General features: G+C 32.6%; 1 protein-coding gene across 1 annotated transcript in view; it reads right to left on the reverse strand.

Annotated features, from left to right (window-relative positions):
* LOC111626899 (nuclease SbcCD subunit C-like) overlaps positions 1 to 27,711 on the reverse strand; it is a 159,150-nt gene that overhangs the window by 119,291 nt on the left and 12,148 nt on the right. The window contains exons 3-8 of the mRNA XM_023370419.1: positions 19,753 to 19,815; positions 12,153 to 12,236; positions 11,374 to 11,424; positions 11,129 to 11,179; positions 11,008 to 11,058; positions 5,977 to 6,027 (exon numbers count right to left, since the gene is read on the reverse strand). Coding sequence (XP_023226187.1) covers positions 5,977 to 6,027; positions 11,008 to 11,058; positions 11,129 to 11,179; positions 11,374 to 11,424; positions 12,153 to 12,236; positions 19,753 to 19,815 — 351 coding nt within the window. The remainder of the gene's footprint in view (positions 1 to 5,976; positions 6,028 to 11,007; positions 11,059 to 11,128; positions 11,180 to 11,373; positions 11,425 to 12,152; positions 12,237 to 19,752; positions 19,816 to 27,711) is intronic.

Here is a 27,711-nt window from a genome sequence, read left to right on the forward strand (position 1 = left end):
AAATGAAGATTAATTCAAATAAAACATATATTCTTATATTTTGAAAAAAAGGAAGAATGGCTAAGCAGGTTTACAATTTTTATCTTTTAAATGATAAATTAAAGGAAAGGTAGTTAATGAAATTTCATACTTAGGAATCCAGTTTAGTTTCCAAATGATAGTGTTGCAGTAGTTTACTGCAACACTATCATTTGGAAAACATTTCCATCAAGTACAGAATAAAGCAATTAGAATAATAAATAATTTAATTTGCCTCCTAGCCAAAATGAAAATTAATTCTATATAAAAATAATTTCAGATTTTTTCATCAATAGTAAAAAACTCGATATGTTATGCTCTCCCAGTGTGGGGCATAGATTGACTATCTCACTTTGAGAAAATATAATTATTATATATAAGAAAAATTTATTGTTTGAACAGGGCTGTACCTGGTTATGCAATTTATCATGGCACTAATAGGCTACAGTTAGAGCCTTATATGGTAATAAGAATCATGAAGTTCTATAAGAGAATGGCCAATGGTGAGAATATACTGATAAATACCATATTGGAAGAGTTTAAGAGATTAATTAACTGAGATTAAAAGGAATTACACTAATAATTGATACAATAAATTTAATCTAATGCAGGTCAGATATGGGATATCACATATTATTTAACAATACAAAAGCTGATTGGAACTTTGGATTTATTACCTTAGTGGTAAATATGTTTAATAACTCAATCGATCAAGAAATGAAAAAATTACAGAATTCAAAATTTCATTCATGGTATATTAACAATTTAAGCTTTCCTCCTTCGAATGATTATATTAATTTTCAAATCCCATTTAAGATGAAAAGGTTTTATATGCAGATTGAAGTTTTTATGTAGTAGTTGATGCAAATTATCTAAATATCAAGAATAGTCAATGCAGAATGTATCAAGATCAATTTTTATTATTAATTTACCATTTCATTTGTTTATGTAATGAATATCTAAATCTTACAGATCAATTTGGTATTTCTATTTTGGCTGTGTGTAAATCTCTGGAAGAACTGAATCACAAATTATTTCAAATGGGTCCAACTATGATAACAAGAGTATACAACCTTTTCAACAAATATATTAAACTGTCAGAGAATTACAGCGGCAAAACAGAAAATGAGCCTCAAGTCTACACTTAAAATACAATTACACAAGATAAAATACAATTGTTTATGATATTGGAGGTTTTCTGTAACACTTGAATGCATGGTGTTAAATCAGCATGCATTCAAGTGTTACAGAAAATTTCCAATATCATAAACAATTGTATTTTATCTCAGTTCATCTTTTGATTGTAGTGTTTTTAATTTAATGTATTCCCCTTGTAACTGGACAAATTCACTAATAAATTTGAATTTGAATTTGAATTTAACTAAAAGTGAATAAATCTAATTATTATATTATTTGTATATACTAGGGTTTCTCAAACGGGATTCCGGGATCCCGGTTGTTTTTTTAACCTGGGAAATATCCCGGGAAATCCCGCAAATTTCTTAAAAATTCACTTTTTTTCTTATTTTGTGTTAAGGTTGAGGAATTTTGCAAATAGAAAGCATAATTAACTCATTCACTGTCAGAATACATTTGTATTTATTAATTTTAAACCTACCTATTAGTTTTTTTAAATTTTTNATATGGTAATAGTTTAATTTTTTGAGTATAATCTTTGAAGTGCAATCAAAAAGTTCCAATACTGGGTATATAAAAAAGAAAGTAACATACTTTATTTAACTTTGATATTCATCACCTTCAAAATAGCACCCTGCTGCATTGAAATACCAATTTCAGCATTTCTGCTAAGCTTGGAATGCTCTCTGGAAATCCTGTTCTTGGAGGGTTTCAAGTACTATCTGCAATTCATGTTGGATGTCCTCTACTGTGACAAAATAGCAACTCTTCAACTTGAATTTTGTCTTTTTGAACAAAAAGAAATTATAAGGTGTCTGATCCAGCAAGTATGGAGGTTGGGGGCAACAATGATCTTTCTGCATGCTAAAATGTGCAGGTTTTCAATACTGTGTGAGAAGGAGCATTGTTATGGTGAAGCACCCAATTGCCATCATGCCACAGTTGAGATCTTTTGCAATGAAAATCCTCTTTCAGATGCCTTATAACATTGTAGTAGAACTCAACATTCACTGTCTGGCCATGGGACAAATTCTCAATGCACAATCCTACAAATGTCGAAGAAAATGATAAGCATGCTTTTAGTCATGCTTTGGACCTACCTTGCCTTCCTTAGTCTTGGTGATTACAGACTCTTCCACTATAGACTACTGTATAGTTTCTGGATTGTAGCCATGGACTCAGCTCTCCTTCCTGATGATCCTGGAGATGAAGGTTGGGTCATCATGAGCTTACGATGGAGACAACAATGTGCAGGTTTTCAATCGCAAACCTAGACATATGCCACATTTCTGTAAAGTTTGTATTCAATTTAGATATCAAGATCGCCTTCATTGTTCTGTATGATACGTTAACCTTGGGGAAAATTTTATAACTATAAAGTACACATTTGCAAGTATGTTTTAAACAAGACTAATCTTCATGTAATATAAGGTTCAACAATACTCAAATTTTGGGAGATGTGATTAAGAAAAAGATCTTAAAAACTACAAGATTGACTACATGTATTATGCTGTGGTACATGTTTATTGAAATATTTGTAATATAAAAGACAGTCAAATATTTCACACATTCACTAAGCTAGGTTCAGATTGGGACTTCCCTCTCTATTTCTACTAGCTAGACATTTCCTATTGGAAAGGCATTATCCTATTGATTTTGTATATAAAAAAAATTCAAGAAATATAACTTTTTAAAATAAAAGACCTAATAGTAATGTCAAAACTAGATAACAGATTTTGTTTTCAATTTATAAACTAGCATAGCAATACTGTTCAACCCTTTACTAACACCAGAAGTTTACTACACTTACAATCAAAAATTGAACCTGTACTGGCGTGTATCTTTTATAGGATACATGCCAGTACAGGTTCGATTTTTGATTGTAAGTGTAGCATAGCAACATTTATTGGGATAAAAATCATTTTAAAAAACTATTATTGCATTTTTCAAGAAAAAATCATCACTTCTTATACCTTATAAACAAATACAAAATATGCTTCTAATCCAAAATACATAGTGTATGTCTGTATATACAGCAGAATCTTGTTTTAACGAATCACTTGGTCCACCAAAAATCATCCTTTGTTCCAACAATCATTATATCACAAACAATGGATTTCCCATACACCTGGAGAAATTATCCATTATTCAAAAAATTTCTGGTTTTTAAACTCTTGTTTATAAGAAATAACTGTACTTGAAATTATTCAGTCTCTTAAGATTTTTATTCTTTATTCTACAGAAACACATGTCACAAGATCATACATTAAACCATACACATGTATGACAAAGCCGATAAAAACTGTATATACTGTAAGCACAAAAAGAGGCAAAGTACAGTACATGTGATTCACAATTTGTTAAAAAATTTCATCTATCTTGGTTTGTTTTGATGCCATTTTTCTGCCCATTGAGTACAACAACCATCTGAAATAAACAATGTCGTTTCTTGTACAGCCTGTTTGTTTATGCTAAAACTCATCAGAAAGGGCATTATGACTTGGAAAGACTTGAAGGACCAAAAGTAGCTTCCTGCCACTATTCAATGTGTTACGAGAGGAAGTTGATGCACGGGAGCAACATTAGCAATGTAAACCGTGATGATTATGCATGTATATTGTTCCACATGCAGTGTATTTTTTTAAATTTAGTACCAGAAATACCCAAATATTATTACAATTAGTTTCTTGCTCTTTTATTATTTAATTTGATTCACCTAAATATTATTTAAGCATTGAAAAATGCAATGTTTATGTCACATTTTTCAAGTAGACGGGGCTATAAAAAATCCATCATTCTGAATTACAGATTAATGTAAAAAAGGTAAAATTACATTAATTTGGCAGGACCTAGAAAAGATCTATTATTCTAGGAAATCCATTGTTCCATAAGCCATTAAAATGAAATTCTATTCTACATACATATAACATTTCATTCAATAAAAAATACTTTAAAATTGCATTAAGTTCTTACAAAAATATTAAAAACAAGTTCTTATTAAATTCTTTATAATTATTTTATAAAATCCAGAAGTAGTATTAAATTAAAAGAAAAGATTAACAAATATGGTTACTNATTTCCCGGGATCCCGGGAAACAGTTCACTTTTATCCCGGGATCCCGGGACAAGCAAAAGACCGGGAAATGAGAAACCCTAGTATATACTTATTTATTTATGTATTTATTTATTGAGTTATTTTTTATCATCGATATGAGCTTTCAAAATTAAAATTTGTTCAATCAAATGCATTCCATACATCAAATATGTTCTAGAAAAATTGTTTGGCATTCATTCTTTTAAAATGTAATTTCCTGAAGATTGTTTAAGACGATTGAAAATGTTTGCGTAAAGAAATTTTTAGTGTATTAAAAGGTTATAGGATTTTAGAAAAAAAATGGCATTGTAGTTTGCTGTAGAAATCTCTCTTCTATTTTTTATATTTGCTTTTATAGTAAAATTGTCTCTATGATGAACAGTTAGAAAGTATTAGAACATAAAGAATTTTTGTATTTTTAAAAGTATTAGAACATAAAGAATTTTTGTATTTTTAAGATATTACTCCATTAAATATCTTTTTGTTTAAGAAATAGAAAACTGAAAAAAATGAAATTGAAGTTAAAATTTTATAACTAAAATCATATATAGTATTAAAAATCATTTTAAAAAACTATTATTGCATTTTTCAAGAAAAAAGCATCACTTCTTATACCTTATAAACAAATACAAAATATGCTTCTAATCCAAAATACATAGTGTATGTCTGTATATACAGCAGAATCTTGTTTTAACGAATCACTTGGTCCACCAAAAATCATCCTTTGTTCCAACAATCATTATATCACAAACAATGGATTTCCCATACACCTGGAGAAATTATCCATTATTCAAAAAATTTCTGGTTTTTAAACTCTTGTTTATAAGAAATAACTGTACTTGAAATTATTCAGTCTCTTAAGATTTTTATTCTTTATTCTACAGAAACACATGTCACAAGATCATACATTAAACCATACACATGTATGACAAAGCCGATAAAAACTGTATATACTGTAAGCACAAAAAGAGGCAAAGTACAGTACATGTGATTCACAATTTGTTAAAAAATTTCATCTATCTTGGTTTGTTTTGATGCCATTTTTCTGCCCATTGAGTACAACAACCATCTGAAATAAACAATGTCGTTTCTTGTACAGCCTGTTTGTTTATGCTAAAACTCATCAGAAAGGGCATTATGACTTGGAAAGACTTGAAGGACCAAAAGTAGCTTCCTGCCACTATTCAATGTGTTACGAGAGGAAGTTGATGCACGGGAGCAACATTAGCAATGTAAACCGTGATGATTATGCATGTATATTGTTCCACATGCAGTGTATTTTTTTAAATTTAGTACCAGAAATACCCAAATATTATTACAATTAGTTTCTTGCTCTTTTATTATTTAATTTGATTCACCTAAATATTATTTAAGCATTGAAAAATGCAATGTTTATGTCACATTTTTCAAGTAGACGGGGCTATAAAAAATCCATCATTCTGAATTACAGATTAATGTAAAAAAGGTAAAATTACATTAATTTGGCAGGACCTAGAAAAGATCTATTATTCTAGGAAATCCATTGTTCCATAAGCCATTAAAATGAAATTCTATTCTACATACATATAACATTTCATTCAATAAAAAATACTTTAAAATTGCATTAAGTTCTTACAAAAATATTAAAAACAAGTTCTTATTAAATTCTTTATAATTATTTTATAAAATCCAGAAGTAGTATTAAATTAAAAGAAAAGATTAACAAATATGGTTACTTTTTAAATTACCTTCGGATGTGATTATTTGTCCCTCTACCACATTAATGACATTTTCAAGAACTAAAAAAAATAATTAAATATAATTTTAAAAATTCTGTAAATTAATAACAATTTATTTATAATTGATATTCAGAAATGAAAGTATAACTTTAATCTCATTTGGCTCATATTTAATAAACACACACACACCTTTTGTGAATATAAAATAATTTTTATAAGTTAAAGAAAACTGTTCTTATGGTTCTTCTAAAATTAATTAATTGATTAAATTTTATATTATTAAACTTTTCCCTCCAACACATTTTTGTTCTTAAGAAACTGAATCCTAAATATATTTCAAATGGAAGATAATCTGAATACTTGGTTAAAACACATCCTACAATTATACCCTTTATACAAGGTATGACAACAGAGTTAAGTGAATGACCAAAAAAAAAAAAAAAAATGATTGCAACTGCAAAAGGAAAACTAAACTTTACTGGCATTCACAATAATAATCCTATCACACCATGCACTTTTGACAACGTTTGTATAAATACCAGAAAGCTTTAGAAAAATCTTTCAGTATCACCTTCGTAATGGATGTAACTTTTGCCTGGATGTCAGGAATGTCTGCAAATTTCACAGAAATGTTTAAACCAATTGTAAACACACTTTTTTGTCTTTGCTTCATCTCCGTAAATAGTTTTCAGCATGTCATGAGTTTCTGATGAAGTTTTACCCAACTTAAAGCAGAATCTTGATTCGTTACTACATTTCTTGCAAATGACAACCTCACATATACAGCTAATGTAATCGTGCGTGTGCACAAGCTACAGGATTCAACCAGTCAAAAACAAGTCCCAACTTGCTAGTGCAACATCTCTGTGTGTAGGATCATACTCTGTGTGTAGTTTCACTTTCAAAATCACTCACCTTAACACAGAAACCGTATCCTAAACTGGATTTATATAATATAAGAACACTTCTAAATGTAAAATCCAGTGAGAAGTACAAAAACATTTATTGAAGAATGAACAGTCTCAACCTTTACAAAGGCCATCTTCAGGTTCTACTGGTAGAATGCAAATTGAACAAAAACAAAATTTAAATAACATTTGTTGTGTATGAACATCTGTGCCGGAACTAGTTATAAAATAAAAACAATTACAAAAGAAAACACAACACATACAAAAAGATTAAATGCTTATAAATAACAAAAAGTCAGAATAAAATATACTCCAAAACTGGAGTGCCAATATTTAATAATAAGATATGAACATAATATATATACTATGACTGAACTGTTTTACAAAACATTACATGGTTGCTAAATGCACTCTAATACTGCCCTTCAGGCATGTGACAAGAGCAGTGTCCCTGCTATCAATAGCCATTCCTCTAGAAATAGCCCCACATATCTCAAGAATCTCCAAGTATTTTAGACATGATGGTGATGCATTTGTTTGATTTGCATTCTAGCAGTAGAATCTGATAGCTTTTGTAAATGTTGAAAACATTTATTCTTCTCACTAGATTTTAGGTTTTGAAGTGTTGTTAACTCACCTTAACATTAACATTTCCATTCACTAAACTTTGTTGTTGCACCTTGTAAATAATAGTATATTGTTTTAACAAAAATTTCATATGATTTGAGATGTTTTATTGACCTTGCAGTGGGCATAGCAGTGCAATTTTGCTACAAAACAAAAAAATGATAATGAATTATCAAACTTGTTGAATGGTGATACTCTCCATATCTTTCTATCTTATGTAGAAAAACTGCTGCATTCTCTCAGTTTCCTTTCATTTTACTATTTTGATATCTAAACTGTTATTACGTATCAACAACGGAACCTTGCTTAATTAATGAGCATAATTCGTTCCAGAATCGTACTCATTAAGTGAAACAATTTTTCCCATATAAATTAATGTAAAATATGATAATGCATTCCATGCCGAAAAAATACTCATTATTTTATGTATAATGTTTATTCAAAGAAAATTATACAATATGCATTGTTAAGGAACATGAATCATTTTCATCTTTTCTTCTAGCACGAAATGAACCAACCTGGAATGTGAATTCGATTTGCAGAAAACAAAAACAATTTTAATTTAATTTGGAATTGGTCATTAAATTTAATATGAGATGGCAGAATAACTGACTACCTCTAGCCAAATTATTTAATTTCTAATATTTAATTACAGCCTTTACATAGTCTAAGAATTAGGCATATTGTTTGGTGTGTTTATTATATAATGAGTTAAGCTATGGTTATTGAAATTTATATGTTCTATGTCTGAACACAAGTTTGGAAAAATGTGTGATCATAAGCAACACTAAGATGCTAGGGGAACGAGTGCTAAACACCAGACTGATGTAACATGTGCACAATTCAGAACTTCCTCTTTTCTCGTCACTCATTATGCAAAATGTCACTCATTAAGTAAGTCATTTTTTTACAATTTGTCTTGCTTGTTATGCAAATTACTAGTTATGAGAGATGCTCATTAAGCAAGGTTCCACTGCACTTATGTAAGTTATTTTTCTCAATCTTTCACTTTTATTCTAACATTGTTTGATACAGAAATACATTATTTAATGAATATTATGATATTATCCATATATTTGATAAAAATATATAAATATATTATCATATTTATTGATATTTTCTATCAAGTAATATATTACTTGATAGAAGCAGTATTTTGCAGTATTTTGATGTGTAAGGATAATTACATAAATGAAAACAAACTGTAAATATATATAAGCTTTCAAACAGAGCAGAGTGGAGAATTTGTTGAAGATCAGAATGATGGAAAAGAAGAATTGGTATCATAGGAAAATCATCATTCAGATTCTGAGCAGAAGTATTTCAAATAACATGGATAAAAATTTTCATTTACATCTATCAAAATAGAATTTTCATGAAAATGACAGTGCAAAACTGGAAACAATAATTATGTACAATTTGAGAGAAGGCAGAGTTGAAACTACATCAAATATGCATTTTGTATTTGGTGGCACATATCTAAAACTATTTTTTTATTTCTAGATATTGCACACATAAATAAATATATAAATCTTACAAATCTAATTATTGAGATGTGAGAAGAATGTTTCTTAAAATGTTACATTTTAACTCCTAAAAATTCATTTACGAGACCAAAAGACAGAATAATAATTATTTCTTTACCAAGTGACATAAGAATGGGTTGAAGCAATACAGAGAAGCAAGATAAGAGAAACTGTCTATAGTCTGTGTCAAAAAATGTAAATAATATAATGTTTGCAGAAAGAAAAAGTAAGTTTTTATCTCTAAAGGAGGCTACACAAATACAAAATAGGTATCTGCACTTTAAGGTGACTACACTCAAGCCAGTATTGTCCAGTTTACTGGCTTGTGTGTAGTCACCTTAAAGTGCAGATTTTGATGCAAATCAAGCTTACATTGATAAGTCAAAATACTTTTCGGGAATTTACTCAAAAAATGGGACTCCCTGAAATGTGTCCCATTTTTTGAGTACATAAAAATAATGAAATATCTACTAATATCATATGTCTGTACATTTCCAATTCTACATAAATATTTTTTATTAGTGGAACATGTATTTCTTTGATAGCCACATTTAAATTCTTAAAATGGTCCATTTATTACATCATTTTAGTCTTTGTTGTTGTTCAGTAAAATTAATACAGTAATTTTTTTACAGAAATTTAATGGTGAACAAAAACAATTATTGAATTTCAATATACTTTAGTTAATTTTAAGCTGGACCATGGCATTGAAATTAACCTTATTTGCTTCAATATGAGTGAATTGAAGTTAAAAAATTATATCTTCAATATTAATGGAATTGGCAAAATTTATTCAATAATGGAAAATATACCAATTTTAATAGATGGTTCATATGTAAATTAAAAGGTTGACAAAATTGAGTGATTATACTGTAGCGATGAAGAAAACATTAAGCTTATATTTTGTTTCAGAATAATGTCAAAAATTATTAGGAAAAGATATTGTTTATGAAAAATGTAATAAAAGAAGTTTTATATTTTATAAAGCTCACATGGTTTTAAGTAAAAAATCAATTTTTTTTCATTTCTTCTTTCATTTTTGATGAAATGCATTAGAAAAACATCTTAAAAGTTGCAAAATGCTTACCTTGTAAGACTTACATAACAGTTTTACATAAGAAACAAGAGGTTTGAGTGAAAAACTAGGAAAGAATCACTAGCCATTCAGAGATGGGTTTGAAGGAGAATGTTTAAAATAGTTTGATTTTAATTTCTGCCTTTGTATAGATTATCACAGTATCATCAAAAGCCAAAATCGTTTTTCATTTCTTTTTTTTAATATAAATTATTTTTGTGCTAGTATAAGCCAAGCACTATTTATAATTCTGTACTAACTTTATAGGATCTCTATGTGATTGCTGTTTATTGAATTTCAGCATCCTTCTGCAATGTATAGTTTGCTAATGCCATACTTCTAATCAGATTTATTCAAATATTATGCACTTATAACACTCTGACAATGACCAAAAAGTAAACTAAAATACATAAGTTTTTTGAATTTATTGCATTTATTCTAAAATTGATTATAATACTTTAAAGATATTTAATTCTATACACTAAAATATCTCAAGATATACTGAATCTCAAATTATTTGGATCTAAAATAAATTTTATCAAATTCAAATAAAAAAATAATATTTTTAACCATGTGTAAAAACAATCATCACAAACTTTTTAAATCTAATTCTATTGATATTTCACATATCCTAAAACATTTTAGACAGAATGTAGTTAAATATCTTTATTGTAATCAATTTTACAATAAATATAATAATTCCAAAAAACTTTTCACTTTTTAGTTTTTTGTTAATGTAAGTCTGTTAAGACACGATATTTGAATACATCTGAAAGAAATGTTTTATGTTGACATAAAAGTAAAGTTTAATAAAACTAGAAACAAATAGAAAGAACTATTTGAAAGTAAGATGGCAGATACAAAAAAAAAAAACACACATACAATAAAAAGTATTTGAAATTACCTTGAGATATTGAAATTTCATTTTCTACTGAATTGATAATATTTTCAAGAACTAAAAATAAAAAATCAATAATAAATTCAAAATGTCAGATCGATAAAAATATTGTTGATATTCATTTTACCTTCAGAAATGGAAATATGCTTTTCAACTGAATCAATAATATTTTCAAGAACTGCAAAGAAATTTCTTCTTAATAAAATATTGATCAATTAAATGTTTGTTTCTAAAATCAAAAAACTATATAATAATTTTATTCTATAAGAAGCTTCAATTAATACATTACTGATGAATTAAACTATACCTCGTATACTAATGTTAACAATAGCATCAATAAAAAACTCTTAAACACATAAATTGCATAATTACCATCAGAAACAATCTGCTGTTTCTCTACCAAGTCAATAACTTGTTCCAGTACTAAACAGAAAAAAAATTTGATTATTATTACCAGGATTTAATATACGACTGAAAATCAAAAAAATTCTCTATCTTTTATTTTAGATGTGAATAAGTTATGGTTCAGGAGAGTGTATATCTCAAAGTATACATGGAACAGAAACAGATATATGTTCATTTTACTTTTTGGTAGTCATATTGGATCATTTATCTAACAGATTTTTTGATCTGCTTTGGTAATAGAAAAATATATCTTGCAGATATAGTTAATGTATGCCTTCTATTGAATATTTTCATCAGATTGAAGACATTCTATTCTCTAAATTGAAAACTCCAAAGGTGTTTTCAATTTAGAGAATAGAAGTCCAATGGTGCTAAGCTGGAAATCTAAGCAACACGGAAAAGCACTGCAGTGATATGAGCAGTGCCAGATATTATTATGAAACAAAATCACTCCTTTTGATCATATCCAATAAGTAAAACATTAACTACATCTGTAGGATACATCTTTCTATCAATAAGGTTTTGATTCCTTAATAAATCAATCTAAGTGCCTCAAAAACAAGACAATTAAATAAAAATATATACCAAATATTTGTCTTTATCTTGTTTGTTGTTCCAGATTGTAAGTTATTTATATTCAAAATAAAAAACATACAAAATCATTATTTTTACTTTCCTTCACAGTTTGAAAAGCAACTAAAATATAATTTTATATATTGAATTATATATATATAAACTATATTTACCTTCACCTGAGACTTGTTTTGCAATCATTTCTCTCTTATATTCAGCTTCTGCTTTTACTGACAGATCAACAATTTCTTTCAGAACTGAAAAATTACACATGCTAATTGATTCTAATAAATACAGTGTAGGGCCATTAAGCTGCGGTGATTGGGGTCCAAACTGCTTAACCATGGGTTAGATGGTCCGCGAATTAACTTGGTAGCATTGTAAGGTGTGAATCAGTTACAATGGTGGCCTCCATAATGCTGACACTCAATGTGGATAAAACAGATTAATACTGTATTTGAATTTCATTGTAAGTTATTTTATTGTTTATTGATAAATAAAAGATTAATCTTCTATAAATACCTCTTTGAAGTTATAAGCCAGCATTTAAATATTTAATCCGTGATAGTGCATAGCACGTCAATCACAGACATTCGAAATGCCAAAATGACAGCTGTCAACACCTGTCTTGAGTGTTTGAGAGACCATGTCCAGGTCCATATGATCCATAGTGTGAAAAAATTGGGATCCAAGCTTTTTACACGGCTTAAGCAAATTCGCGGATTACTGGTCCGTGGCTTAATGGCCCTACGCTGTATTTCATATTAAATTACCACTTAAACCAAAAAGGGTTCATTCAAAAGTCAAGCCAGCTTAAAATACAGTAGACCCCTATAAAACGGGTTCATATAGTTTAGATTCCTATATGATGGCAAAAAAATTGCAACCATATTCGTATAAACATGCTAAAAGAAACTCGTATAAACACGCTAAAAGAAACTCATATAATTCAGTAAAACATCATTGCCAACTCATGTCGCAACAGAATTGATCGAATCTAGACCAATAGTGGATATTGCACAAACCGTTGAGTTTAAACGAGCAGCGGACCTACTAAAAACAATTTATTATTTAACAGCCATAAAAATTATATTTATATTAATGATGTCTCCGAAGTTCAGCAAATTTTTCGCAAAAAAAATAATTTATCAGGAACCACGCAAGCGCCATTCAATGACAACCTCCACGACAAAACAAGCTTAAGCAATGGCGTGGTCGAACAATGCACACTTGGTAAGTAATCTTACAATTTTTTGTTTATAGTATAGTTTATATGGATTATTCTCAAAAAATTATACGTCTGTTGGAAATGTTAAGTGGAATTAGTCTAGAAATTGGTTAATTTTATAGAAGAAAACTTTTCAAACAGCCATAGTCCATAAACTGCATATGTGCCAGGCTGTGATTGGCTCATGTATTTAAGGACTCGTAGAAAATGGATTTCATAAAAACCAGAACATATCTACCGTGTTATAGGGGGTCGACTGTATTTAAAATATTAAAAAATTTCTGAGTCTGGAAATTACTATAAATTATATTCAAAACCAAATCAATGAAGTCATATTCATCATGAAAACTATAGTTTTAGATTTCTCAATTTTATCTCATTTGCTGAGAATAAAAAAAGCATTAATAATAAAGCTATAAACAATTAAACCTTGAACAAAACCTTTTAATATGCAGCCGTTTTGTTATCTATTCAAACGCATTCGGTCATTTTTAATAACCTTCTTCAAGAACAAAAATCGAATGCTTTCGATATGTATACAACAAAATTTGTAATTTGTTTTGGAATGTTTTTTAAATTTGAACTTTTTAGTGCACAATCTCGTAAATATAAAATTACAATATATACGCAATAATAACATGTACTGTACAAACATATAAATAAAATATATACAAACATAATAAATGAAAATAAAAAATAAATAAATAAATACTTAAATAAAGTAACACAACCATAAAAAGGGCCACAATTGCACTTATTTTTTTAAACCGTCCCTTTTGCCTACTAATATATTTATATCATGCCCACTCTCCATGTCGCTGAGATTTTACTTGATTCTCTAGAGTTGATTGCTTGTCCTACCTGGTTGGTCTTGTGTATTTGCCACGCACAAGACTAACCAGACAAAGGTGGCAAAAAGAGCTTTACTACATCAGAGCCACTGGGAGATTGTTAAAAGAAAGATTAAAAGAACGTGAAAGAAACATATGGAATGAGCAACCAGTCACTGCACTAGCGATGTACATTATAGCAGACCCAACAGATGTTACAGCAGAGTGGGAACATGCTAAAATAATACAAAAGATTCAAGACAACAGACACCACAAATGTGCAGAGGCATGGCAAATACACAAGACCAACCAGGTAGAACAAGTGATCAACCCTAGAGAATCAAGTAAAATCTCAGCAACATGGAGAGTGGGCATGATATAAATATATTAGTAGGCAAAAGGGATGGTTTAAAGAAATAGGTGCAATTGTGACCCTTTTTATGGTTGTGTTACTTTATTTAAGTATTTATTTATTTATTTATTTTCTCATTTATTATGTCTGGAAAACGGAAATAAATGGTGGTCCTTTATTGAGCAGACTGTCTTCAATTTTATTGAAAAACTTCCTGTCAACTGGAACATTGCTGTTCTAGACACTTTCTTTGCCACGGGTTTGATTTTTATGTTTAATTTTTAATTGTTAATATAGTATTGTTAATTGTTTTACAGCAAACTATTGTTACTTTATCAGCTGGTATGTTCTAATTATACTTTGTATTGATATATATAACTCGGCATGTAAAAACATCAGTAACACTCTTCTTGTAAAAAGACTTACAAATTTCAATGTGTCAACCAATTGCTGTTAGTACATAGTATTATCCATGTTATTACTATCTATGTTTGTAAATTAACAAATGTACTTAATTATCAAGAATTGTCATGTAAAATCAAAACATATGCCTGCAATTTTACAACGATACAGATATAAAATACTAACGTTATTTTATATCTGTAAAACAAACTTACAAATATATTGTATTATAATACCTGATTATGCACTTGCGACATCAGGTCATGGGCAGAATTCTAGGACAAATGTAGCAAATTGAGACTGGAATCGAGCTGTAGAGCATATCGATAGGAACAAAAAAGTCAATGGAACCATGCCCTTACGGGTGACCCTTTGCGAGATATAGGCCCCCCGAAAATGACTATGTGGAAAATTTGAGACCCTCAAAAATGGAGTAAAATTCAAAACTGAAAATTTTCGGAACTAAATCTCGAAACCATAGCATTTTTTGCCATTTTTTAGAACCTACTAGACACTTCCGAAACCACCCTAAACACGAGAACTGCCACCTTTCGACCGCCACTTCCGGGGAGTGCCATGGGGAGTCGCACCTTGCTCTCTCTCTCTCTCTGCTAAGCCTATCGCGTAACAGGCAGCAAGCCATATTCTAACGACACTTCCATTGGCAAAGACCAAAGAAAAGCCCGATTATTACCACTAATTTGGCAACACTTTCTCCACCACCGCCGCTGCCGCTCTATACCGAGTGCGCTTCTATTTCGCTATCTCTATCACATTCTAACTGACAATGGAAAGAAAACAGATCCAGCTCCCATCTAACCCAAGCATGCTTCTATTTCGCTATCTCTAACACATTCTAACTGACGATGGAAAAGGCCGACAAAACAAATTCTACACTCACCTTCGGCAGAGTCTCCTCCTCTCGCTACCTGACGACACCTAGCCCATTTCCGATCTTGTTTAGGCGAGGACGGGGTAGGCCGCCGGTCACCACCGCCGCTTCCTCCTCCTCGGCTATGTCCAGGAGGTCGACAATGACGAAGATGGGATTGCCCAATGTTGTTCAAACAATCGCATATAATCCAGGTTTCATGTACAAGTATCCTTCGGTAACGCACACCATATGTACAGTACAGTATATATATATATATACAGTGGTGATATTCGAAATATTTAACAAAGGGTTCGCTAACAGAAAATTTTTCTGTAAACACCTTAAACACCAAGCCCGAGATATCTCGGGCAAGTCACATAGCGTTACATAAAACTCGGGCGTTTGGACCCACTAAAAAGTTTTGGTTTTTTTGGATTTTTGGAATGCTTTTTAAGTCTCCAAATTTTTTCAAAAATTTTTTCCCGCGCGAAAAGAATTTATCGCGATTTTAATTTACCTTTAATGACGCACGATTTACGCTTAATTGCTTTTTAATTGTTTTTTAAATGGAGTTTGATATCAAATTTCATTCATCGTTCTAAAGTTGTAGTGCACTAATTTTCCTTCGGTAAGTTATTTAAAGCTAATTTCTGATGTCAAAAACGACCATTTTTTCAGTTTTAAGTATTTTTTATGTTTAATTACATTAATATCAAAAATTGCTAGAGTCCCAAGGAGTTAACTGCTTTCCCTATGACTTTTTCTCAAGAAAAAACTTTTCTAAATCATTTATTTTCTCATTAGGAATTATTATAATAATAGACAGATGTCATCGTTTCTCGAAATACAATATCTTTTTTATTTCGCTGTCGATAGCCCGACACGTGTTCCGCAGCCATCTTGTATTTTCTCGCGCGCGTGGGATTGTGGGATCCCTGGTATGACTGGACCTAGTTTCAAGAACTCTCTTGAGTCGATCGCGATTAAGGCTGCGTACTGTGTACGCGCGTTTTAAAGAACCAAGAGTTCTACATAGGCGTACATACTCAAACACGCGCTTTTGGCCAAGCACGCGTTAAACGCGCGTTTATAGATTTTTCTTAAAACGCGCGTTTTTCGGGTGCTTTAGTAGAACTCTTGGTTCTTTAAAACGCGCGTTTAAAAATGCCTAGTGTGTATGCAGCCTAAATCTCGTTTCAGTCGAGATTGAAACAGTCGATGGAGGTTATATGCGAACGGCGTACAAGGGGAACGGAGTATAAGGCTCTAGTTTAGTAGTGTACAGAGTATAATACGTATATTTTAATATATTTTTTAAAAGAAACAAAACCGCTAGAAATGTTATGTGTGTTTAACAACGGGTTCGGAAAACTTTGAAAATGTTAACAACGGGTTCGGCTGAACCTGTGCAAACCCGCTGAATATCACCACTGTATATATATATATATATAGACACACACACACACACCCAGAGCTTCGCTGTGGCTGGGCGTTCGTCTTTCCCGTCATTTCTCTTCGTCGCCCTTGTGCACGGGTATATCACCAAAACATACGTATATAGATGATCTAGATATGTCATGAAGACAGAAACGTCAGTCAATCGTCACATGTAAACCTTCACCGCCAAACATTCTGTTGCCACTAATAACAGAAGTTCGCATGAAAAATACAACTGTGAATTTCCACAACTCTTTCCAAATCGTGCAAGCATTCGATTCGAAGACCATTCCGGGTTGAAACAGTAACATTCTTCTTTATGACGTGATGCTTTTTCGTACTTTTCTTCTATGATTTAACCATTTTCTCAATATGTTTTGTAGAAGCATCAGCAACTGTTCCAAATCCATACTCATTGAGGTCAGGCATGCATTTTATACGGATCACATCATTCGAGAATACTTACATAATTGTCCAATGATTATTTTCGACGAACGGGAAATCAACAGTGAACGAATGATTTGTTTTGTTTCTACGAAACGTTTGTTTATTCTGCTCTTTCTTTTTTCCTTTTTCCACGAACACAAGCAAACTTCTGTTATTAGTGGCAACAGAATATTTGGCAGAAGTTTGTGTCGTATCTTGCAACAGAATATGAACATTTTGTATTGCTCAAATCTTTCCCTAAACTTTTCTGAATAATATTACAAGAATTTGGAGCGAGTTTAGCATCTGTGAGGTAACAGCATCATTCAATGATGCAGCGGAATGTTTTACATGATGCTTGGAAACTCGTTCCATGATATCGTAAAAATCATACTCGAATTACCTGAATCGCTTTCCAGTGAATTGAAAGCTGTCGCTGAGAAATGCTGATGCTGAAATCCCAATTCAGATGATACACAGCTTGCAGGAGCGCCCTTTTAATCTCTTCATTCATCATTGTTTCGTGACAATTGTCCAATTCGTTTACTTTCTCCACACTACACCTTGTACGTTGTGGAAACACTCTACTATTGGGAAGAAGTAAAGTAAATGAAGTCGTTTCGGATTTCGAAAATTGCCAATAACGACCATTACTTCTTGCGCGTTCGCTTCCATTGCCTTGAATATCGCAAATATTGAATATTTACTGGAATATCACAACTGTTGAATATTTACTGACTTGTACTCTTAACCATTGCGGTAACAAACAGCAGCAAAAATGGCCGAAGGCAACCTGAAGGCTTATGAAACCTCAGGATGGGGGTAGGTCACGTGACCTGTGGCCAACCAGCTGTTGGCCATGCAGCAGGCCCGCTCCCACTTCACAACCGAGGGGAGCCGCGCAGCATGGTGCACTGCATCTGTGCGGCCGCCTGAAGGGCCCGTCATGCGCAGTGCGCTCCTCAGCCTAGCATGGCTCAAGTATGAGTTCCAAAGTGTTTCTGGCAGAGCAACCTAGAGGGCCGGTGCAGAGAGAAGTGGATCGGTGCCGGCCAGGACTGGAATTTGAGCCCCGGCTGAGGTAAGAGGTGTAATAATAATAGATATTTGTATTTACAGGCAACAGATGGCGACTCTAGAAGGCTGCAGGCGGAAGACTCGGGCCGCCGGCCGCGTGTGAGGGGGAGACAGCGGTGGCGGCGTGGACAGGAGGGGGGAGACATGCACTAGGGGCTAAGGAATGGGAGCGCACGCATTTTTTTACAACACTGAGATGGGAAAAACTGAAAAAAAATTTCGGCCATGTAACGCCGTCCCTTTTGGGTGCTGAGTCACGTGACTGGATATAACATAGTCGCATCTTTGGAGGGCTATATCTCGCAAAGGGTCGCCCATACAAGTATGGTCCTTTTGACTTTTATGCTCGCACAGGGGGCTCTACAATTTGGGGGATGACAATTTGCTACATTTGTCCTAAAATCTTGCCAGGTCATGTAACCTTGTTACATTAATAAATCTAAATGAAATGAAAATGAATGAATGTATACTTTGAATTAATTAACAGATCATAAAGGAAATCAAAAAATTTTACTAAAAATATCTTACTTAAGAATAAAGTTTTTGATTTAACAAAACTTCTAACTTTTTCAAACTTTATTTCTTATTGTTTTAGAATATTGTAAATAAAAGATTGGCATTGACTTCTCTCATTGGACACAACAAAAGTCTATTTGTTAGCATTATTATTAAAACACTTAACAGTAAAAAAAAAAAAACATTTCTTTCTGTAAAAATATTATAAATATTACAATTTATTAATATTCCAATAATAAACTGTAACCTTTGTATTACAATAAAATTTAGTGAAAGCCTAATTGAAAGATATTAACCAATAAATTAATTCATTTTTAGATAGAAATTTATTTTCAAACTCTTAACATTTTGTAAAATTCTTTAACTTTCTAAAATTCATTTTTAATTATAACAATCTATTTAAATAAAGATAAAAAATAAATTAATTTCTGTTATTCAAGATTAAGATTATTTGATTAGTAATTTTGATAAATTGGAATATATACCAAATATTTGTCTTTATCTTGTTTGTTGTTCCAGATTGTAAGTTATTTATATTCAAAATAAAAAACATACAAAATCATTATTTTTATAATTAAATCCTGTTGTTAGATGTTTAATATTTAACAGTTAAAATATTTTATAAACTCACCTTTTTGTACTGTGTGAAGTAATATTTCCTCGTGTACTCTTTTAATTAATGAATCAACTATTTCTAAAAGAGAAATACAGACAAAACATAAATTAAAATCTTCAAAACTAAAAGATTTTCCATTTAAGTTATGTTACTAGCATTCTACTGTTTTATTTGCTAACAACATTATGTTCTGAGAATAGTTTACTGCAATTGTACAATACTTTATTGATTATTTTATATGCATTTTATACAATCCAATAATAATATTTTGTATCCTATTAATCATTTTCAGATCAAAATCCAAGCTAACAAGACCAAATCTCTGGTCCTCGTGTGGCACAATACTTATGAATGGCTGTTATTGGAGTATGTCATACTCCAATGTGACATCGTGGACAACAGTATGGTGGAAAATTACATTCGAGGATTAAGCACTTTGCCAATACCAAATTAACTAAACATCTCATACTAGGAAATATTCTAGTTGACTCCCCCGATACACCTAGGCTTTTTGCATTTGCTAAGACTCATAAACAGAGACAACAACTACACCCTGTTTTTGATAAAGCTAGAGCACTGACACACAAGCTTGAGAAGCTCACACACAACTTACTCTCTCCCCACTTGGAGGGGTACCCTTATACCATGAGTAACCTGTAGACCTCATAACCCTTCTCAGTGAGATCACCTCCCCTCCCCAATATCTCACAGTGCTGGACCTTAAGTCCCTATACCCAATGATTCAACTCCCACCTACCTTTTGTGCCCTCAAGGATCTCCTATTCAACATTGTAAATGATGACAGCTTACACCAACAAGTCCTAGAGATGGCATATTTATTATGCTACAATTTGTTTTTTCAGTTCAATGGTAAGGTTTACACACAGGGAAGAGAAGTCTCGATAGGAAGCCCCGTCTAAGGGGACTTATGTGAAATGGCAATAAGACAACTAGAGTACAAGATCCTCCCTTGCCACCTCCCCAACATCCTTTTATATAGGAGGTACTGGATACATAGATGACATAATCATTCTATGGAGAACAACACCAGACATCTCAGCCTTTGTCGACTCCATTGACAAAAACAAGTATGACTTGACCCTGGAAACTGATCAAGCAGAGGTTCATTTCCTCGACATTAACATTAGAATTGAAGAGTCGCAATCCACACCGAGGTGTACCGTAAGCTAGAATCAGAGTCCATCTACATACCTGTGGAGTCTTGTGAACCACATCAGTATAAAACTGCAGTGTATAATGTCTTAATTAGGAGAGCGTACACTCACTTGTCCACTCAACATGCTATCCACGCCAAACTGAGGCATACACATAGCATAGCCTCTGATCATTGGTATCCCAAGCTCACCCGTAAATTGATCGAAAGATTCCACCACTCCCAATGAGCAGTCCAAGTCGACTCCCATGGCAAAAACCAACCTGAAGATAAAGAAAGGATCCCAGTTATTTACAATCCATATCTCAAATCACTATATACTGAGATAGCCAAGAAGCACTGCATTTGCATTGCATACAGGAAATAGCCAACCATATTTGACATCCTTCATAACAGAAAGGATGTTCTCAACCAGGACAGACTCCCCGGAGTGTAAAGCATCCCACTTAGGGATCACAGATGTGATATCTACATCAGCTTCACTAAGCACTCCTTGGGGATTAAAATGAAAGAGCACCTCGCTGACATACAGCACACAAGATCATCACCACTCTCGCCGTTTACACCAGTAATCCAGACATAGAGCCTGACTTTAACCAGGTGAGGGTCATCCTCACCTCACCATACACATCTAAGGTGATTGGAGGCCATTTGTATCTACAGATATAGCCTCACTGACACATGTATCAACCACAAGGAGGAATTGACTATGTCCATAGCATGGCAAACAATAGTGGACAACGACCTGTAAATCTTGATAGGTGCTACCAGCTAGTGCGTGTATGCCCAGTAGGACGACATCATGAAACATGTAATAAAGTTTCAAATTGTTGTGTTCTTATTTAGTTGCATTCCATCAGAAATTTGCCATTACCTGAACTGATTGAAAAACTGTTTCTGGTTTGAAAATATTTGTAAAGTATTGTTTTTTCGTTCTTTTCATTTTTTATTTGACTTTCACACCGGTAACAGGCTTTGGTACATAGATGACTTTATTGATGCTTTTCTGAATAGCATCAATAAAGTATTATATCATTGCAGTAAACCATTCTCAGAACATAATGTTGTTAGCAAATAAAACAGCAGAATGCTAGTAACATAACTTTGAATAATTGGATCAAATATAAAAATGACTTTCAATAATTATATTTTATATGCATTGTAAAAATGAATACAGTTGTCCCTTGATAATCCGACAGGTATGAGACCAAAGGTGTGTCAGATTACCAAAAGTGCCCGGATTACCGAAAATAATTACATATTTCGCATTGTTTTGCTAGCAGTAACTTACAATATTCTCTACTCCAACTGTTCGAACAGAACTGCTCACATAAAACACATGAAATGTGTGTCATCGAGTAAGAATTGGATGGGGAGATTCACATCGTGACATGCTTCTGTGCAAACAGACACGTAACGGAAATGGGTACCTTGACGGGAGGTGCGTCAGACTACTGAGCATGTCGGATTAAAAAACGTCGGACTATAGAGGGACAACTGTATTTATAATAAATTAAATGATTCAAGTTAAACTTCAAATATTTAAAAAATTGGATTTAGTTAATTATCATACAATTTACTTATTATGCACATTTTTTCATGTCTATGTATAAATGCACAAAAACCAATTAATATATTTATGTATGTACTGTACAGTGGAGTCCTGATAGGCTGAACATTGCTAATCCAAACATGTTTCAATTGGTGGAGAGGAAATTTTTTAGCTCACAAAATATACGTTCTTTGTATTTTTCACTTAAATTTAAATGATATTAATGGTACAAAAACATTTAGAAGTCCACAAAAAAAATAATTGTATTTTATTGTAGTACTGTATTAATAATGTACAAAATCAATAAACTGAGGTGACCATTAATGGTTCCTCTCGATAGTCAAAGTCGGTTAGACCAGTCAATCCGATCGCATCCACGAATGGGATTGTCATGGCATCAAATTTTATATTCTAGGATTGAAGAAAAAGTCTAAAGGCCATTATCACGAGTTTATTTACAGATAATTATAACTCTATATACATAAGGTTATAACAACATAGATTGTGAAGATAAAAGTCGGAGCACTCAAGATGGACATCCGAAACAAAGCACGTTGAGCCGAAAAAGTAGTTAGACTCGACCCTGACATCCGAAACAAAGCACGTTGAGCCGAAAAAGTGGTTAGACTCGACCCTGACATCACGTTGGCTGGAGATGGTGGTCAGTCGCAGCTTTGCCAACCACTGCAAAATCAATGTTTGACATGGCCTATTAAAATGGCAGATCTATACAGTATTTACACACAAAAACAGGAACAAAAATCAACTAGAAGATGCTATGTTTCACCACTGCCTAATAAACATGCAGTCTGTGGGTGAAGTGCTGGCATGTTGTTCCAATTAGCATAAAGCGAGGTCAAAGGCCGCTGCTGCGTGTGTGTGTGTGACACAAGTTGGTCCGCAGTACCACTGACCTCGTAAACATTCCTGTCATCATTCTGCTTGGAGTCTTCTTGGGTGACAGCTGCCACAATGTCCTCATCCAACAGGTTTTCATGACCTATTCCAGGGGTCGGCAGTTTGTCAAGTGAGAAGAGCCAAATTGTCATGAAAACAGGATAACAAAAGTACCAGAGAGCCGCATGTTAATTTAAATGTGCAAAATACGACACACGACAGGGGCGCCTCTAGTGGCCGTTTTCGGCATAACGTTACACGGATGGACGGACACGCATTCAATGGGTTATATATATAGATATGCTTCAAATGCTACCACTCTTATGCGACTCATATTGATCAATGCGAGTGTGGTCATGTGCGGAAGGAGAACAAGTTGAAAGTTTGTTCGGCGGCTCTATCTCATAAACTCATAAGTTATAAGGCTGCGGTGAAATGAGGTGAAATGAAATTGGAGTTTATGTCCGAAGAGCTGCAAACGTCTATGCAAAGAGCCGCATGCAACTCGCGAGCTGCTAATTCCGACCCCTGACCTATTCCATCCACTTCAATCCATTCATTAACGTCACATGCTATTGCTTCCTCGCACCTGGGAATTTTCTGCACTAGCTGAATCAATTGTTCTCTCATTGTTTTCATCAAAACTATCAACAAAGCTGAGAGAGAGCCATGATTACTTCCACATGATCTTTTTATGGACTGCTCAGTTACTCTCTCCCACAACTCAGCAACCAATACACAACATCTTTTAAGTTCACTTGTTTAATTTTCTCATGTAAAGAAAGCGAATTGGAATTATCTTCTATCAAGAACGTAAGATATTTCTTTCTGTATACTAGCTTAATAGACTGTAACATCTCCTGGTCCATGGGCTGTAATAATGGTGTTGCATTAGGTGGTAAGAAAGCTGCCTTTATATCTCCTGGTCAACTAAGAACATCTGGGTGGAACAGTGCATTGTCTATAAGGAGAATGGCACAAGGGGGCAAATCATTTTCATTGCTGAAACATTTCACTGCTGGGACAAATCAATTAAAAAACCACTCAATGAAAAGCAATCCATTCATCCAAGCTTTTTTTTTTTACTTTTATAACGAACTGGAAAATTGTTAATGTTGATATTTTTAAAAGTTCTCAGCTTCACTGATTTACCAATCACCATCAAAGGTAGCTTGTGATTTCCTGAAGCATTACTATAAGCTATCAATGTCACTCGCTCCTTATTCATTTTAAAACCTGGGGCATGCATTTCTTCTTCAGATGCTAGACTTTTTGTGAGTAAAGCCTTAAACTATAAACCTGTCTCATCAGCATTATATATATCTGCTGAGGTGAATAATGTGATACCAAATCAGCAAACTCACCCAAATATTCCTCTGCTGCAGCATGATCAGCTGATAATTGTTCCTTGTGATCATTAGCTGACGAATCCTGTGGTGCTTCTTCCAGCGATCAAACCAACCAGTATTCACACTAAATGATTCACCATCTTTTATTAGATTTTGTTGAATGAATGGCCTTTTCTCTAACAAGAGGTCCACTTAGGGGTGAACACTCAGGAAAGAGAAAGAGCTGAATATGTGAAAAAGGCTTCATCAAGCTTGTCAAATGTTGAGGATCTTGCTGTTTGTTGATTTTCAACTGATTTTTCTGAAGTAGAGGCACAAAACTGCTTGATCTTTGCACGGTTTTTTTTCAGTTGGTTATTGTGGCCTTGCCCACTCCAAACTCTACTGCCAATTTCATTCAACTTTCATCCTTGTACAGCCTTTTCAAAACGTCCAGCTTATCTTTCAATGTACACATTGTGTGTTTCCATTTCGTGGCCATTGTAACAGCAGACTAAACTAAACTAAAATAATGTCGAGCGAAGAGCACATTCAACATCCACAATTAGGCTATGGTTACTGTGGATGCAAATTCTGACTAAATCTTGTTCTGACGAGTACTTCTGAAATCCTTGTCAGAACAAGGTGGATACACTGTGCGTGTTTTCTGAAAGTCAGTACGTTTCTGTCTCCCAGCAAAATCGACAAAGTTTATGAGTTTTATTTTCTTGAAAATCCGTTGATTAAGTTATTGTTGATAGGTGGTAGGAAAACAGAGCATGTTAACCACTTATTTTCCATAAGAGACGATAAGGAGAGTTCCAAACGTTATATCAAGATTTGTGGGACAACCCACAAAAGTTTTTCAAGTAGTTCAGAATGAGAGATATCTCTGCCAAGAAATATCTGTTGTGACAGTTTTTGTGTTTCATGTCCCACAAACACCTATTCTCGAACACAAGACTAATCAATTTATCAATATCCATGTTGAAAAAACTAAAACACTCAAAATTCAACATCAGAACACACAAAAAAATCAAACTCGTTTGAACGCTCGAACGGTTCTGACTACATCGTGCGTGTTCCGACATTCCCTTCGCTGCCAAAGTAAACACTCTCATTGGAAAACAAGTATTTGTTTGTTCAGATGAACTCGTCAGAACTTGTCAGAACAAGATTTCATTAGAATTCGCATCCACAGTAACCGTAGCCTTAAGCATGCTAACTCACACAGTAGCATAAGTCAGTTGACTTATGCTACTGTGTGAGTTGGAATCCTGGTTGGAATCCTGGACTGTGTATTAAAAACAATGTTTTTTACAGTTAAAATAATTTTAAGGTAAACAATGAAGGCAGGTTGCCATTTCAAAATTACAAAACTTGTTTTTGTTAATTGTTTGCACCCTCTACTTAGAACAAGTCAGATGAAATAAAGGCTGGGGTGCTGACATCATTGATGGTGTTGGATCTATACAAACCAAACTTGTTTTACTGCTTGCTTCTCCATTATTTCAATTATTTGGCTAATCCAAAAATCTGCTAATCTGAACAGGGCTCAGTCCCAATTACTTTGAACTAGCTGGATTCTATTGTATATCTAAATAATGACTATTTAGTTATCATAACTAACATTAAATGATATTAACAATATCAAATATTACACTGAAACAATTATAACAAGCTGAAGACAACCGAAATATTATTGTCTTTTGTTATGAAGTTATGTGAGACTGTGAAACAATCCTAAAAAATTTTGATTCTAGCTTCTTTAATCTATAAAATACTTTTTTATACATAGTACCTAGATGAATAAAGTAATTATAACAACTTTTTAAATCATTAAAACTTACTTAATTAAAATACATTAAATACTGTATTATGCAAAAGATATTAAATAGCTTCTCAAGAATTAACTGACAAAAGTTCTTGCTCAACTTTTCTGGAACTTGAATGAGAAGTTAATGGGTCCGTTAGAATGTCTGATCATTTTCACTTATACTACGATATAAACTTCATGTAATAACAAAACCTTAAAAGGAGTAATTCTGTCGAATTATGGTAAAAGTCTCCATTTAAGAAACACTAGCTCAAAGTTAAAATTGTGTGTGGCACTATCTGTTACAAAAAGTTATTAAAAAATAACTTTTATATTATTCATTGTTTGCAATGATTCCAAAATTGTAAATTAAGTTTAAAAAATCTCTATATGGAGTATTTATTGGAAATCTTTAAACTAAAAACAAGAATAGAACAGTTTAATTATTACAATAAATCAATTGCATTCTTGCCTATTACTCCTTTCTTTGTTAATACTTCATATTTCCAATCTCTGGTTTATGCAAAATACATTTCAAATGTCATATTCTCTTAACTTTCCTCTACAGTCCTACTGGTGTTCTTGTTAGTTGCACTGTTCTCTGATCACTTCTCTCTGAACAACTTCACTATAATCTGTTGTTTTATCCTCATTTCTCTTAAGTATTCATGATATAAATATTCCATACAGAGTTTTTAAACTTAACTTTTATATTATTAATTATTATAAAAAAGCAAAAAGTTTCCAGACATATTTAATTATCAATATAACCATAGATGGTTATATCAATAATTAAATATGTCTGGATCCCAAGTGATTCTTTGCTCGGGGTCTGGTAGCATAACTGGCAATGCATCCGCATGGTAAGCGGGAATTGTGGGTTCCAGTCCCGCTCTGGGCCGATTCTTTCCTTCCAGAATACAGGTAACCCCCGTATAACACGGCACTTCTATAGCACAGATTCGCTCTAACACGGTTCGAGAATTGATACCATCCCCCGTATAACACGGTACTTTTATAGCACGGATTCACTCTGACACGGTTCGAGAATTGGGTAAAACCCTCGTACAACAGGAAATGTAATAAATTTTTACATACTTAAGTAATAATAGTTCACAAAAATTATTATTTTCGTGAACTATTAGTACTTAAGTATGTAAATTTTCTCTTCTCGCCTTCTGTCGATACACGTGGTCCTTCTCGAAAC

The sequence above is a fragment of the Centruroides sculpturatus genome, unplaced genomic scaffold, assembly GCF_000671375.1.
Source record: "Centruroides sculpturatus isolate CEXI.00-Female unplaced genomic scaffold, Cexi_2.0 scaffold328, whole genome shotgun sequence".
Taxonomy (NCBI): Eukaryota; Metazoa; Arthropoda; class Arachnida; order Scorpiones; family Buthidae; genus Centruroides; species Centruroides sculpturatus.